Source organism: Macrosteles quadrilineatus, unplaced genomic scaffold (genome assembly GCF_028750875.1).
Source record: "Macrosteles quadrilineatus isolate MER2022 unplaced genomic scaffold, UCM_ALF_1.0 Scaffold_4__1_contigs__length_99947679, whole genome shotgun sequence".
Taxonomy (NCBI): Eukaryota; Metazoa; Arthropoda; class Insecta; order Hemiptera; family Cicadellidae; genus Macrosteles; species Macrosteles quadrilineatus.
The window spans coordinates 81,524,876-81,541,942 of NW_026542597.1; the positions used below are offsets into that span (position 1 = coordinate 81,524,876).

A 17,067-nucleotide genomic window follows, 5' to 3' on the forward strand; every position below is an offset into this window, starting at 1 on the left:
GAGAAGAAGTAGAAGTTGACACTTGCAGTTTGCAGTCAGCAGAGCAGATAAAATCAGTGTGACCAAAAGACTACTTTGACTTTAGTGTATCCCACTGGCCACGACGGATATGCCAATTTTACCCACTTAATATTTATATAAAAGCATGGATTGGGATAAAAAAAACTCTTTTATTTGTAAAAATTACAAATGTAATAGTGGTTAATATATATCGAGTAAGTCTAAAGCTACGTTTCCATTCCTACAAATTTGTAGGAATCTTTCGTTATGAAGATGTATGATGTATCCTTGGAGCTAAGCCACCTCCTTTTCGTCCCTTGTCAGTCAGGCGTAAAGTCTCCGATCTAATGTTTCTGAAGAAGATAATCTCAGCTGACTTGTTGGGAAGAATCGACCTTCGAGTGTTGAAATCGACAAGATCTACACAACTGTTTGAGAGGAGATATTGCTCTACACAATATGTGTGCCACAGCACTATGCCACGTCTCCATCGCCTTGGAATTGGAAACTGTCTTCCTATTCCTGACCACTTCTTCTCCATGTCCGAGTCCGATGAAGTCTTTAGAAATGGGCTGAAGAGCTTCTACGCTTTAGCTGCTGTTGAGATTATTATACTGTTACTTGCTTTTTTGTTTCTTTATCATTTTAGTTGTTGTTTAAATGATTTATTTTAGTGTTACTTGTTTTTTGATTCTTTATCTTTGTTAGCTAATTGCCGAATTTGTTGCATGTTGATTGTCAATTATTGTTGTTATTTATTATTATATGTTGGTATATTTTTGATACATTCTTATTTATTAGGGTATTTTTAGTCAGGTCATCTTCATGTTATGTATGAGATGTATTATTATGTAAGTCTGAATGCAACGTTTTGCCATCATTGTAAGTATATGAAAATGAAGTTTTTCGTCTGTAAATAAATAATAAACAAATAATTTGTGCCGGGCACATCTCATCTCCGAATTTATCTGGGGAGTATGTTTTATCTATGGTTTTAGCGCTGGAGTCTCTGAATTTTAGAAGGTTGACCTGAGTTGTAAAGTCTAATGCTGCTGGTTAATGGAAGTTTCGTAAAGAATTTTAAGGTCATTTTATTCTTGATGAAATCTTCTATAGGTTTCATTCCCAGTTCTAAATGTATTTGACGGGTTCGAACATAGCAGGGTTATTTTAGAATTATCCTTAAAACTCTATTTGTATACGTCTGCAGTTTACGAATTGAGCTTGATGAAGCAGTTCCCCTTACCGGGCAGGCGTACAACAATATAGTGGACGTAGAAGTGTTTTATAGCGAGGGTTCCATTTTTAATAGGAAAAAATGATTTTTTGTTGATTAAAGGAAACAATTTTGATAATCTACCATAAGCCAAATTTAATTTGTTATTAATATGAAAATTCCAATTTAACTTTCGGACGAAGTATACACCTAAATATTTTTGCTTGGTCAGGAAGAGTTCCATGCAATTTGTTCATCAAGAATTTCAATATTTGGAGAATCCGACGGCTCTCGGAGGGTAAAAATCTTCGCTTCACTCTTATTCGGATTTATGGCTATTCATACTCCATTTCGTGAACCATCCCATCAAATCGTTTGAGGAATCTTGAATGTTATTGGCCACAATTTCGATGCCATGGTGAGTAGAGTAGAAAAGGAGGGTGTCATCAGTAAACACGGCTGTTTGGATCTGAATGGCAAATCAGAAGTTTATGATTTGAGCTTTATATTTTGTTATGAAACGATAAGCTTTTGTTGGATGAGCTATCGTTTAAGCTAGGCAAATATTGAAATAACAAGAAACAAATTGTTAACAGAAAGACTAACCAGAGGCACCGGGCACCGGACGGAACTTACGTCAGCTCCACAAGGATGACTTAAGTTATGGAATATGATTACCAATATATGTTTTACGGTTTTACTTAGGATTAGGAATATGTTTGGTTTTGGCTAGCAATAGACTTCTGTACTTGATTTAATTTGATGCTTAATCAAATGAAGCATGATTGATCCATATTGATATAATAAGGAATTAACATGTTAGAATTACCTATACAGTTCAGTACTTTGTATCTACTATTATTTTTTATTGAGTTAAGTTATTAAATTAAGTTATTAATATTACTATTATTAAGTCAAGTTAAGTAGAACCATAGACTAACCAACGTATGTTTTATCATGGATAAAACATAGGAGTATGTTTTATATGTTTAATCTATGGTAGAACGCATTTTTTAACAACCTCTCTGTTTACAAATTTGCTGTTATTTTGGCATGGTATAGCTATATGGAACAGTAATGTTCAGCGCAAACATTGCTGCTGTAAACCCCGTAGCTGACTAAGCCGGCTGATTGGTTCCGTTTCGTTTCGTTGTCGTTTGTCTTGTTGTCTTGTCGATTCGGTCTTCTGAACGCCATATTTGACGCCATCAGACGCGTCTCTGTGGCCCCCGAGTTTAATTTTATAAAATAAACAAAGTTCAGATCCCTTTATACCTTAAATACTATCATCATCATGTCAAACAATGCTGTAAAGACGGAAGTGAAGCCGGAAAAGAGGGAAACCAATGGACCAGAGAATTCTCATCCTCAAAATCAACACCAACAACACGGAGGCAGAGGAGGTGGCGGCGGTCCCCGTGGTGGATTTAGAGGTGGAAGAGGAGGACCAGGTGGTCGGCCTGGACCTAATCGGTTTCAAGGATCTCCTGGAGGAAGGGGTCGACCTGATGTAAGTACAGATATATTTTCATTTTCTGAGAAAATAAGTTTCAAATGGAAGCATAGGCTTAGGCCTAGGTTAGGCACGATAAAAGATAGGCCTATAAAGTCCTACTGACCTAGGCCTAGGGCCTATTTTAATTAATTCATGTAAACCCTAAGCTAGGCTAGGCTACTTAGGTAGCTTTCCTTAAGCCAGAAATGTTTTTTTAAGTAGGCCCAGGCCTACCTAGCCTACGTGGTAGGCTAGGCCTGACTTAAGTTAACTTTAATAGACCTATTTTGTGTACTTTGATATCATCCGGAGGCCATCCTAGTACAGCATACTGTGGCGGTCATGTTATGTTGGGTTATCACAAATATGTTTGTAGAATTTCCCCTTTTCATTTAGAATCAAACAATACCAGATGAGTCTTAAGTTACTTTCGCATGTCAAATCCCCTCCAAGTAATTTCGGTCAAGGTGAGGTCATTGACCGGAGCCACCTGACAGTGCCTGTATCTGGTGTGGTAGCTAGAGGCGCGAACGCATTCAACTCAATCCTTGTCTACATCACTGCCTTCTGGGAGTCAGAACTCAAAGGCCTCTAGGCCTAATTGTAATCATGTAAAATTTGGACATTTAACACAAATTAAAACTGTCAATTACCCCATGCTACTGTATTTACACTATTCCTAGGGCAGAGAAACTCACAAACGCTGCAGAAGGCATTATCCTGCAAAAAATTCTTACTTATGGCCTTTTCTGGTACTGTACCGAATCTATTTATATCCTGTTCGGTCTTTAGGGATGAAGTAAGGTTAAAGGTGACTGCATTGTATTGAAAATTCTTTTGGAAGAGTGATGTTACTGTAAGTAAGTGATAAGGAATTGCAAGGTCGAAAGAATTACGAAACGTTTGGGTACAAGTTTAAGTTATCTGTTGCTGAGCTGTGAACAAAAAGAAGATATAACTTAAGTATAGCCTATTTTTTTCTAGTGAAGGATAATGTTTCAAAAAATTAAATTATTATTGTTACCTTACAATATCCGTTTAGTGTTGGTAGATAAACAACTAGGCTACTTACATGTTTCGTGGCGACTGCCACATCCTCAGGTATCCTCTTCTCAGATTCGTCATCAATTTAAAACATAAAACACAGAACACACGTATAAAAACACATTACATTTATTTTGGTACCGTCACGGTGCGTGCACGCGTTTGGTCGGGCCGGCGGCGACTGGCATTGCAGTGTCCAGTTCAAGGTCACGTGACGTGTCGATCAGCTGATTCCTGGTTTACTCTAATTATTGTGTCAAACAATGCGTTGGCCTGGGTATTTAATTTATCATTTAAAAGGTTGTTGCCGACGGATTTTGCTGCTTTGTAAATTTTGAAATTTTCTAATGCTGTTATTCTGTTTCTGTTGTTGCATCTATGGAGAATTTGTAGGTTTTCATCTATTGTAGAATAATTATGGTTGGTGTTAATTAAATGTTCAGCATAATTTGAAGTTTGAGTTACTTTGTTTTTAGGCAGGTGTTCATTGAACCGTGTTTTGAAAGACCTCCTACTCTGTCCAATGTAAAATTTTGGGCAGTCGTTGCAGGCTATTTTATACACCCCGCATGTTTCGTATTTATTTTTTATTTGTGGCTTTTTGTTCAAAAAATTTTTTAGTTTGTTTTATGGTCTTGTAAGAAATTTTGTAATTTCTTTTCTTCAAAATGTTTGTAAATTTGTGGCATAATTGGTTAAACTGAGAGTAACATACCGTTTTTCCCTATTTGCATTTGGGCGTACATTTTTCTTTCTATGCAGTATTTTGTCGAGCAGTGTGGGGTCGTAGCCATTGTCGGCTGCTATGTATTTAATAATCTCTAGTTCTTTGTTGTAATCGTCTTCATTCATTGGGACGGTTTTCAATCTATGTATAAATGAGTTGAATGCTGCCATTTTGTGTGAGGTTGGATGGTGTGAAGATGCATGAATTACTTGGCTGGATTGGGTAGGCTTGCGGTAAATACTGTATTGGAATTTGTCACTATTGCGTGTAATGGTTAAGTCAAGATAATTAATTTTTCTGTCCTGTTCTATTTCATTTTTAAATTTGATTTTTGGGTGTCTGTCATTCAGAAATTTGGTGAAAAGATCGATTTGTCTGGCATTGCCTTTGAATACGCATATTGCGTCGTCAGCATACCTCTGATAGAATATAACTTTATCTTTATATTTTGATGTTTCGTTGATGATATGCTTAGTTTCAAAGTCGTTAAGAAACAATTCGGCTAATATGCTGGATAATGGTGAACCCATTGCTAACCCTTCCTTCTGTATGTAGTAATTGCCTTTGTATTCAAAGTAATTTTGTTGTGATATTACTTTGGTTAGGTCTATCAATTCTTTGATTTTGTTTTGGCATAACGTGTTATTTTTGTCAATCGTTTCTCGAGTATTGCAATAGATTCCTCAACGGGTATGTTGGTGTACATGTTCTCAACATCAAGAGACATGAGAGTATGTCCGTTTGCGGGTTTGATTTCATTTAACTTGTCAATCAGTTCAATGCTATTGCGTAAGCTGACGTTGGGGTTCAGTTTTATGTTGTCTCTAATTATTCTGACTTTATTGATTTTTGCTTCTTTCTTCCTTTTGGTTAACCGATGTTTCGGATGACCGGGCTTCGGATAATCGACGTTCTACAGTACTGTATATTTACTGATTTTGACTTGTTACTAACTGTAAATCGCTATAAAATCCATATTAGTTATTAAATAAAATCATACATTTCATTTTCCAAATTTATAAAAGTAGGCCTACTTAAAAAGGACATTTTAGCAGAAAATAGTCTTCTTAGGCCCACTGAAGTAGGCTAGTTCCAAACTACCGAGTGTTCTTTTTTTGTGGCATATTTTTTACTTAGGTTGGTATTATTAATTAAATTAATGGCTACAAAATCCATATAAATTACAATTAAAAATGATAAAAAAACCTATAGGGTTTTAAAGGCCCCCTAAATAACAATCCCCAAATTGTCAAATTAGGCTATTTATTTATGGAATAGGCCTAAATAAGTCTTTAAAATAGAAATGAGGTTCCTAAAACAATTTACTACGCGAGGTTAGAATCTAGGAAATCATAAACAATTTATTTAAGTTATGATGGTGGTTTAAGTTTTGATGGCTCATGGTTGGATACTTTTTGTAGCAGAACAACCAAGGAGAGCATATGGAGCAGGATGGAGAAGGTGGCCATGGCCCAGCGGGTCGAGGAGGAGGTAACTTCCGAGGTAGAGGTCGAGGTGGCTTTAGAGGAGGAGATGACAGAGGCCCTCGTTCACAAGATGTAAGTTAAAAGTTTATTTGAAACAAGTTTGTTTGAAAATAGTTTGTGTCATAAATGTAGTAGACTCTCGATTACACTGAAGATATTCAAAATGTATAGTCTTACTTTTATCTTAGCCGATGGGCTGACTATTTTGTGTAGGCTTACATTTGTATTATTGGTTCTCGAATATTATTTTATTTGTAGGCTAAATAGATGTGCGCAAAACAAATTTAAAAGTGTCTACACTGAATTTTTTTTTTTTTTACTTAAACCGGTGTGTAAGTTCAACTATACATTTTAGGTCAATGTTGAGGTTAGTTGTTATTTCCCGAGTATTTTCGGATAGGTTTGTACTGTTCACGATTCTGATAATCCACAATTCAGCCGCTCATTGCCCATTATCGTGGATAATCGGGATTACTTTGAACATAAACTATCAGAAATAAAAACCGCTTTTTTTAACAGTTTTTGTGTAAAAGGCAACTTAGTTTTAACTAATTTTCATTAGGCTATAGTACAATCCAACATTTTGTAACCCAAAAAAAATTATGGTAATATATTACAGTATCTAATAATTACAATGGGTAGCCTACCGTATAGGCCTTTAACTCTTAACATTTATTTTTATAGCTAGGAAGTTAGAGTTAATGGAGAAAAACGTGTTGGGGATAAGCTAGTTTGAATTTAAATGGGCTATAGTTATAGAGGGTGGGGAATATATTGTCATCAGAAACCTTCAAAAATACAAATAGATCTTGTTTGATTTTTAATCCAGTTTGCATACAGGAAAAAGGCAATTCAATTTTATTCTGTTAACTAGAACCAAAAAGTTTGCAATTCCTGGAGGTAATTCTGACTTACTTATAGCCTATTTATTGCTGACGGTAAATTTGTTTAGTTCTATGGAATTCTCAGACATACTTAAACAATATTTAATTTGGTTTTAATTTTTTGTTATGTGCTTCTGAAAAAAGCAATTTTTCCAGGACCGACTTACTGACAAATTGTTGGGGATTGGTGGACCAACAAATGACCTTCCTCCGAGTTCAAATGTGGAGAAAAAGTTTGCTGGTCGAGCCCGGCTGTACATAGGAAATGTTACAAACGACATCACTGATGATGATTTGAACGGACTGTTTGCATCATATGGAGAAACAAACGAATTGTTTGTCAACAGGGAAAAGAATTTTGCTTTTATTCGTATGGTAAGTTCTATTGTGTTTTTGTTTAATTTACCCATAAAGGTGTCAAATGTCTTTTTATTATGTTATGATTTTTATTATGTTACGCTTGCAAGACAAGAGGACAAAACATTCTAAGTGTAAACCGAAACTAGCGATACTTGTCATGTAATTTCTCGTACAAGAATACTTAGATCAACATAGGGAATCGACAGTGTTTTATTTATTTAGCTAGCATTTTTTATTTAGCCTGGTTAGTTTAAAATTACTTAGCATTTGTTCTTTTTAGGACTACCGATCAAATGCTGAAAAGGCCAAAAGGGAACTCGACGGCTCTATGCACAAGGGACGAGTATTGAAAGTCAGATTTGCTCCTTTGGGGGCAAGCGTGAAAGTGAAAAATCTTACACCATGGGTGTCAAATGAGCTTCTAGAGATGGCTTTTGCTGTTTTTGGAGAGGTGAGCATGGATCTATACGTTGTCTTATTTGTGGAGGTAGAACAAATTATAAAGACCAATAATGCTAAGTTACCAAAGCCTGCTAAGTTATCAGGATAATTGCAGCAAGTTACGAGTTACGACAGGTTCCTCAACAGTCTAGTTCAGAAGCCAAAAGTGTATTCAACTCCCTCATAATTTACTTAATGGTATCTCAATTAACTACTTGGTCATCTCATGGTTTCTGAAATTCAATGATAGGCCTAATTATTTAAAAGGGGGCCTGTGCGCCAATTGCATATTTTAGTTTTTAAAATAAAATAATATAAATTATGTGTAGTGGCTGGTCAGCAGCATCTAGCCATTTGGAAGCATTCTAGAAGTAAAATTAAGGCTAGGGGGCTAAGCCTTGTTGGTATTCGTTATTGATAAACAATATTCTGTCTCTCAGCTAGATTACAAGTTTTATTATGACACGACAATCGAAAAAATTATTTGAGTAGGACTTGGGTGAATAAGCAATGGGTCAGAGAAACCCTTTTTGTATTGTGTATTGTAGTGTCTTTTTAACTTCACATATTATTGGCAAGTCCTATGACCAAAAGATTAGGCCTACTAAGGAAGAAAGGAAGGAGGAGAAAAGTGACAGATGTTTATCCAAAGTAACTACTAACCCTAAAAAAATCGTTACCCTAAGGCTATAACGATTGATTGTGTCAACAGGTTGAACGAGCTGTCGTCATTGTTGATGAGAGAGGAAACTCCAAGAGGGAGGGAATTGTAGAGTTTGCACGCAAAAACAGTGCATTGGCAGCTCTGCGAAAGTGTGCTGAAGGTTGCTACTTCCTGACAAGGTGTTTACAACTTGATTAACTTACATATTTTAATTTGGTAATGATTAGTTTTCTAGTTATGGGCACATCAATGCTAGTTAATTGTTATCTGAAACGGTAGTACAGATAGCCTAACAAAGGTCAATGACTGCACAAAAAATATCACAATTGTACAATTTTGTATTTTTTAATGTTAAAATGCAACTCATGACATTAATGTCTATTTTTACACAGTATTAGTGTTTTATGGGTTTGTTGTATATTTTAAACGTGTCATATTAACTTAAACATTGATTTTCTTAGAAGCTATTTGAACACTAAACTATCTGAATCCGAATACATAACTCTTAGTATCTGATTCGCTCTTAACTGAACCTAAAAGTTCTCAAGTCACTGTCTGACCCGAATCCGATCCAAACTGAAATTTTACTATCCGCAAACCTTAATTTTGAGGGCTGGCTACCAAATCCCAAAACACTTATTTTTAATTACAAAGTCTACGTATAGGTACTGTCACAGTTTTCGCCACAGACTTTAAATATTCAAATTTTTCAGCTCCCTTCGACCTGTGGTTCTGGAGCCGTTTGAACCCAATGACGATGTCGACGGCTACCCCGAGAAGAATTTGCCCAAGAAGAGCGCAGACTACTACAAAGCCAGGGAAGTAGGGCCAAGAATGGCTAATCCAGGTAGTTTTGAGTACGAGTACGGCACACGATGGAAGCAGCTGCACGAACTGTACAAACAGAAGGAGGAGGCATTGCTGCGAGAAATGAAACTTGACGAGGAGAAACTTGAGGCTCAGATGGAGTACGCCAGATACGAACAAGAGACTGAACTTCTCAGGGAACGTAAGTTCAGTTTACATTTTGTATTTGAGTATATTACATGAGGTTAGATGTAGATTCCCGCTACTCCAAAACCCTGCTATTTCTAAAATCTGCCAATTCCAAACTAAGTTTTGAATTAATTATTTTATATTTACAGTAGGGGTAATTGTTTTATTAACAAAAAAGTTAAGCAGACAATTGCGGACTACTTTAAAGAATAATGCTCAACAATCTTAAAATTTATAACCTGTCATTATAGCCTTTCATTGCCTGTTATTGTTTGACGTATTTATAACTTGTATTTATAGCCTGTATTTTTAGTCTTTCATTGCCTGTATTGATTGTTCTTTTTTTGTTTTTGTCTACATTGCCTGTTATTAATGTCTGTTGTTTTTTATTGAATATCATACTTACCCAAAGTTTTTTTCAAGCTCAGTTTTGTTTGATATAATTGTATTTAGTAATGTAGTGTAGTTGTAAATTATGCCATCTTGTTATTGATTATGCTAACTACTATTGTATAAATGGTGTTACCGTGAATAAATAAATAAATAAATAAAAGCTTATTGATTGTGCATAATTTTTATCTCCATTTAGTTTACGCTATTTGAATTTAAAATATTTTTATAGTAACTTATTTAACCAATTTCTCATACAAATAAATTTCCTGTTTATTTTACAATGCATATTTTACTAAAAATTATTCCAAAACGAGACTGGAACACACTATTATTTATGACATTTATTAATTAATAACACACACATTATCGTTAAGGAGACAAAAGACAGGAAAAGCAGGCTTACCTTAAAAATTGTAGGCATCCCATGGATGTAGCCTATTCAATTCCAAAACAGACCCTAACCTCAACATAAACAAACCTAACCTGAGTAGTTAGCTGAATACATAGGCTTTTTTTAATACTGTACTTCTAAACATGTGCTTTGTAAACAAACTAGTGTAAAGCCAACATTACATAGTGATGCTTGCTAGCCTATGTACAGTTTGATTATAAAATTATAGGACAAGCTATATTGTTAGTAAATAAATTGTTTTATTTGTCTAAATTAGTTTTTAAAATAATAATATTTTAACAAAAACACACTCCTACATGGACTGGACAGGACTAACATTTATAATTGTCTTCATCTGATATACAAGGATGACAAAAAAATTGTATGTTGTTAATCTATGGTAGGCTTATTACTTAGGGTTGAATGGCAAATTGGCCAATTTAGTGTATCCATAAAAGTTATCTTTATTACAAAAATAATATTAAAACTTTTATAAGGTAACTATTTGAGTGAAATTGGTGCTATTGTTCATATCTCCCTCAAACATTATTTGTCTACTAATTTGCAGAGCTGCGTCAGCGTGAGTTGGACCGAGAGCGCCAGAAGCGTGAGTGGGAAATGAAGGAACGCCAGGCTGAGGAGCAGCGCCGAGCCGACGAGGAGCTGATGCGGCGCCAGTCAGAGGAGATGTCCATCCGAATGCTACACCAGGAAGACGAACTACGCAGACGCCAACAGGAAAACAACTTGTTTATGCAGGTACGCAGGAGACAACTGTAGTGACATTTGGGCCTTTTGTTGAATGGGGTTGTGGGGGTGAGTAACTTGTAATTTGTTGCATTTAATTTGTATTTTTTTTTTTTTTAAACAAATCCTTAACTAGCCAAATGACTTTCATTTAACTTCATTAAATAATTGACAAATAATCTTTTCTAAACTTATTTGTTATCACAGTTTGAGATCCGTGTTGTCTTGCCAGCAATATACTAGCCACTATTTGGAATCCGAAGGCTGTTAAGGTTAAAAGTGATCCACATCATTCATATTGCAATTGAATTAATGTAATCTTTAAATATACATACAACCTTACACAAAATCTGCCTAAGATAACCAACAATTGTTTTCTGTACCTACATTTTAATCACAGTTTGAGATCGGTGACCAATGCATTCTTTAGGTCAAGCTGTAGTAAACTACCATTGAAACAGGGGGCGATTCTCGTTGACTAGTTAATTTTCTAATTGATTGGTATTTTGTACAGTAAATACAGTACAACACACAGTACAGTAAGTTACAGTAGTTGTGTTGTTTTGTACAGTTGGGGTTTTGTGATGGATATAATTATTTCAACTTAAGTAGGATTGAAAAGCATCGTGTTGGTTAAGTGAGTACCAGTTGGTATTCTAAATTTTAAATAGAACAATTCTAATTTTTGATAATCAAAATTCAGCCTCTGCTTTTTACTAAAATCTAAATTTTTTTATCGTTCTTCAACATTTCCACTTTTATTTGTAGAAAACACAAATCATTTTCTTTAATTAAGGACTCTTACAAAACTTCTAGGCCTACTGCTTACTTATTAAAGATGTGGATTGATAATAATCGATACACAATTGTGTATTTCGTTACAAGATACTCACTCCAACCTCTTACTTAAGTTGACTTGTAAAATGTTGTTTTTGTTTAGTTAATCATAAGATAATATTTATACAAATTGTTTGTTTAAACGTTACGCTCAAGGAAGTACTTTAGGTTTAAGTTTCTTACAAAGTTAATATGGAAAACTTTTTTGACTCCATTATGTTCCTACTAGTCATTCCATGGACACAGTCAATGACGATTTTAGATATTAACAACAAATAGGATTGGAATTTTGTTAAGTTAGTTGTAGTTTTAGTTATTAACGTGTGCAATAATTTGAAAAAAGAATAATGTTAAATGGTCCTTTCTTCCAAAACATTTAATGCTATTGCATCTGGTCTTATTGTTTTTTTCTTTAAGTTGGTGAGATTCATTTAAGTTTAAATGTTTAAAGAACTAACTTCAATCAATAATCTATTGTTTTGTTGTTTACATACCTTTATAATATTTTTTTATTAAGTTTAGCTTTTTGGTACCCTTTCCTAATATGTAGGTTTTTAATTATATATAAAATGTTTTTCTGAGAGTGGTCGTGAAATTAGCCAAAAAGACGTTATTAATATGTTGCTAAAACTAAGGAAGGTTTTTTTGTAAAAAAAATCCATCTGATTAAGGAATTGTGTTAAATATACTTAAGGTTAGTTTAGGTTCCAAATAGGCTATACAACAAGTTAAAAATATTTTAAGTTATGAATTCTCCTCTTTCATAACTGCATCATGACTATTAGGAGGAAATATATCCTAATTCTTAACAAGAAAGATATGTAGGGGGAACTCCAGTTACATTAACTCAGTTAAGATTAAATTGATTGCTTTTGTAAGTTTATTGAGTTAACTATTTGTTAGCTGTATGCCTAATCATAGATTAATAAAAGCTTAATGCTTGTGAAATTTTTTTAACTTGTCACAATAGGCCTAATTAATCAAATCTTTTTGTTCATTGAGAGTTGCAATACAAAAGCAAAATAAGATTATTGCATTTAAATATTGTTTAGTAATGTTATTTAAATAAACCCGTTGACATTTTGTTATCTTTAACAGTAATTATTTAAACATCGACAGTATCGGTAATTGTGTTGAACTTCTTTGGAAAATAGTAAAAGTATTTGAATTGAGTGTGCTCCTAAGATGTGAATGAATCTATTCATTAATCAATAAACTACGCATACTGTGTATGCTTATGATAAGTGTGCACAGAATATTGGAATATTGATCTTTCTTGTACATTGTATGTAAATAATTAATTAATAAAATTTGATTTGTAATGAGACATTGACTTTTTTTCAAAACCATTTTCTCCTTAAACTAAGAAAAAAATAGAGTTCTCTTCATTTCATATTTTATGATTTTAAAGATCAATGTTCCTGTATTTAAAGCAATCTTTTTTGAAAGAACAAATTCATTCAGATCTGAGTGAGCATAAATTGATTCGAGCAATTCTTTTAGCATTGCACAGTAACTTCCGAATAACTTGATGTTTTGTTAATCTTTTAGATTGAATTTCCACTCATAAAAATAATTCTTGATACATAAAATAGTAACATAGGTAGGTAAACTTTCATTGATTATCGAAAGTTAGTTCTACATCTTATCTTAGTTAACCACTCTTATTACAAAATTAAATCTTATATAATGACATACTCTGTATTTAATTTCCATAATATACTGTAGACTCCCTACAGGTGTTATTAAAATAAACCAGCCTAAATGATTAGGTACTATAATATTTATGGTTTAACAATCTTCTATCAAAACATTATCAGTTTTATGACAGTAGTTTCTTATAATTAGGAAAAGTAGGGAATAAAAATATTAAATACATTTTCTGTTCAGAGTCAGTAGAAATATTTAACACAACAACCGTAATTTACAAAAAAATTCTGTATTTTCAAGAAATGTGTTTTACTAAAATTAAGAAAGACCACTTTTTCACGAAGTCTTGTTAAAATTTTCAACATTCCAAAAAATAGTCTACTGTAATGTAAGACGCTTGTCAAAACTGTAGAACGAGTGCATTTTTTCTCAGACTTCTTCCTGATTGTCTAAATAGGTGAAAAGACATCCTATTTTTATTTATAATACATAATTATTTATCTTTGATTTAAAACTGATATTTTATGAAAAGCCAAAGAGTGGTAATGCATACTGCTAATTTTTACAATAGAGGTGGTATTTTACGTAGGCCCAGGTAGTGTGAGGTAAAAATTCCAAACTATATCCAATACTGACTTTTGAGCATAACTTGAAATGTGAAAGGAATGTTCGGGTTAGTAGTAGTAAGTTGTTATAACAACGCTGTGTTGTGGTTTTACAGGAACAAAGAGCTCCGACAGGATATGATTCCGGGGCTCAGGGTTCTGATCCACGGGAATATGAAACTCACGGAGGTTAGTACAAGGAAAAATTTTCATTTTAGTTAGATTTTACCATAGGCTTAAACTTTTAATCTGTCAGTCATGGATTTAAAAACAATCTAAGCTGTGCTTGACAAGAGTCTAAATATCTGGTTGAAAAACAATGAACAGAATGTCCATTGATCACAGATTTACAGAAAACTGGCAGATTTTTATTAAAAGCCATTTTGATTCACACAGCCGAAAAAATAGTCTTGTTTTTCTGTTCACCAAAATTAGTATCAATGGAAAAGCGATTTGAATAGTGTTTTGACACCTCTTAGATAAGAGGTTCAAACCAAGCTTCAATTATCAGGAGGTTGGTGTTGAACTTGAAACCCAGCTCAATGAATGTTTTTAGCTATTTGGAGGGGATTGTAAAATACCTGTACAGTTTAGGAGTAACATTTTTGGATTGGTGGATTTTTTGCAGTATTTTTGAAAAAGTATTTTTCAAACTATTTGTACTGGGTGTGTCAAACAATATTTCTTCAAAAATGTTCGAGTACTTTAGATGTAGAAGGATTAAAAACTGTTAGCTTCAATTAAATTTTTGTTTCAAACCATTTCTAGAGTAAAAGATTTTGCTTTTGCTTGAATTTGTGTGCTGAAAAGTTTGTGGTGTAATTTGGCTTGCATTACTAAGCTTAGAGGCAATCCAGCATGAAGGAACCTACAAACATGTACAAGATCCGGAGCTGTCCATTCGCCTGATTAAAGTTTTAAATGTTAATGAAAAAGGTTATGCGTTGTTCATCAAATAATATTCAAGCAAATGTATAATGTTTTGCGTTCTTTATTTAGTAAAAAATACGTAACCGAAATTGTATCACCCTTTATATTAACTACCAAGTTTTAAATATTAAAATACTTTGTTCTGTTTCAGGAGCCGCTGCTTTGCCAACGGTAATGTACCAATTATTTTGTCTGCTTTTCTATCTAATGAACTCAAAACGCATATTTAGTAGTGCCAAAAAACATAAATTATATGAAGGATTTTATATTCATATAAATACAATTTTTAATTTAGTTTCGTTTCACTCGTGAGATAAATTATTTTTCCATTAACTATTTTATAGCAGAACGCATTTAAAAATATTAAAAGATTTATGATATATATATTATCCTTCTTGTTAATCTTTCTACACGTTTTATGAAATTTAAAGTTTCACTTGAAGCTTTGTTTTTTAGTCAAGCGCATGTATTTAAATAAGCCGCTAACAAAACCATTTATGTTTTATATATGCAGCGTGATTAGGTTTTTCTAAACAATAAAGATTATTTATTTTGCTAACATTTTATCAGTTCTCTGAAGCTGACTGCACTAAAAATACGCAGGAATATGAATCTGTATCTCGGAGCTGAGATTTCAGCAACGTTAATCTAATAAACCAGCATTGTATTTGGACAATTTCTAGAATCGCCCAATATTACGCTGTTAAGAATTATTCTATCATTGATAACAAACTTTACATTTAACATATTAATTCTTCTCTGATATAGTATTGTGTGTTGGTCACTTCTGTTTTCATAATTGAGTCTCAGTTATTTGTTTAAAGTTCAAAGAACATAGTATTAAATCACATTTTTATTTGCTGCACCATTTAAAAGCAAAACTTTCAATCGAGTTTTCTACAGAAAACTTCCATTATATGGGAAATAACCAGATGTAATCCATGTAAACAACGATTGGTAAAATTTACTTCAACACATAATACGGTAATTATATTTTGGTGTCATCAGGCTCTTCGTTGTCTGATACAAATGTAATATAATTCACGGGTGTACTCCTCCAAATTCGCCCTTAAGTCTCTTGCGTTTTAACATATTAAAAACATGTGTTCTAAATTATTATTTCCAAGTTAAACTTAGTCCTTCAAAGCAAAATTTGTGCTCATTGAGCATAGATTGTGTTTAAATCTACAGTGTTCATTATATTTTTCAATAATAGACATGTCATGAAGTATTTTGATAAAAATCATTCAACCAAGTAGACGATTTAAAGTATATTTAACCATGTTTTCTTCAACTTAAACTTTGAATTTACTAGCTTTGATTAATATTTAAATATCAAGGTTAACATTGGATAACATAATTCATATCGCGCATAAAGGAGAGAAAAAGGCTTTAATTTTTTTTTTTAATTGAAATAATGTATGAATTTTTCTATTGAAATTTCCTTATCTAAAATGGATATATTTTTTTAAGAAGTCTTGTTATTGTAAGCCTACAGTAATATGTTTTATCTAAATTGAACGCTAATTTGAGCATTTCTTTTTTTAATTGAACTGTTGAAAATATCACATTTGTCTTTAAAATGCAAATATTATTTTTTTTCTAATTTAAAAAACAATTATTATTTTCAACTTTATATAATAATAACTGTGAAGCAACACCACCATCCTTGAGGGTGTTTTTAAAGAAAAGAAAAGAAAATTGCTAAAAGGATGGATTGGGATTTTGATATTTCTTAGAGTTTATAGTAAAAAGATTCTTCAAAATTTACTCTACCAGAAAATTCTTCAATTATACCAGAAAAAGAAGTTTTAATTTGCCTACTACACAAATTTCTCTTAAACATTTACGATTTACTATTTTGAGAAAATCAAATTACAAACTTCTTTTAAATAAACTTCTTAATGTCAGAAACAATAAGTATTTCCCCCATTATTTGATTCATCATAGCCTAATTGTGAAGTTATTGAAAATACATTAGTGTAGTCGTAATTCATGCTATCAAATTGTCTTTTTGAAATCTCCCAGAACTTAACAGGAAATTGAAAATTATTTTGATTTTCAAAGAAAGAAACATTCTTCGATTATGTTTGTTTCATACGGAAGGGTGCACAAGTAATTTTACAGTTTGTATTGCCCTTTATTACCGAGCTAAATTTTTATGAAAAATTTTCTCTTAAGTTGAAATCATCATGAACTA

At 32.9% G+C, this 17,067-nt stretch overlaps 1 protein-coding gene across 4 annotated transcripts in view; it reads left to right on the top strand.

Moving 5' to 3' along the window:
• Positions 1–2,387: 2,387 nt before the first annotated feature.
• Positions 2,388–17,067, top strand: part of LOC128991682 (hrp65 protein-like) — a 45,613-nt gene continuing 30,933 nt past the window's right edge. For 2 of the 4 annotated variants that reach the window (XR_008490675.1, XM_054414777.1), the window contains exons 1-9: positions 2,388–2,726; positions 5,904–6,041; positions 6,998–7,228; positions 7,494–7,664; positions 8,367–8,497; positions 9,032–9,327; positions 10,667–10,857; positions 14,054–14,126; positions 15,019–15,038. Coding sequence is in view for 3 of the 4 variants with exons in the window: in XM_054414777.1 (XP_054270752.1) it covers positions 2,511–2,726; positions 5,904–6,041; positions 6,998–7,228; positions 7,494–7,664; positions 8,367–8,497; positions 9,032–9,327; positions 10,667–10,857; positions 14,054–14,126; positions 15,019–15,038 (1,467 nt within the window). In the remaining variant the exon portion in view is untranslated. The remainder of the gene's footprint in view (positions 2,727–5,903; positions 6,042–6,997; positions 7,229–7,493; positions 7,665–8,366; positions 8,498–9,031; positions 9,328–10,666; positions 10,858–14,053; positions 14,127–15,018; positions 15,039–17,067) is intronic. The other 2 variants (XM_054414779.1, XM_054414778.1) reach the window with 2 other exon arrangements.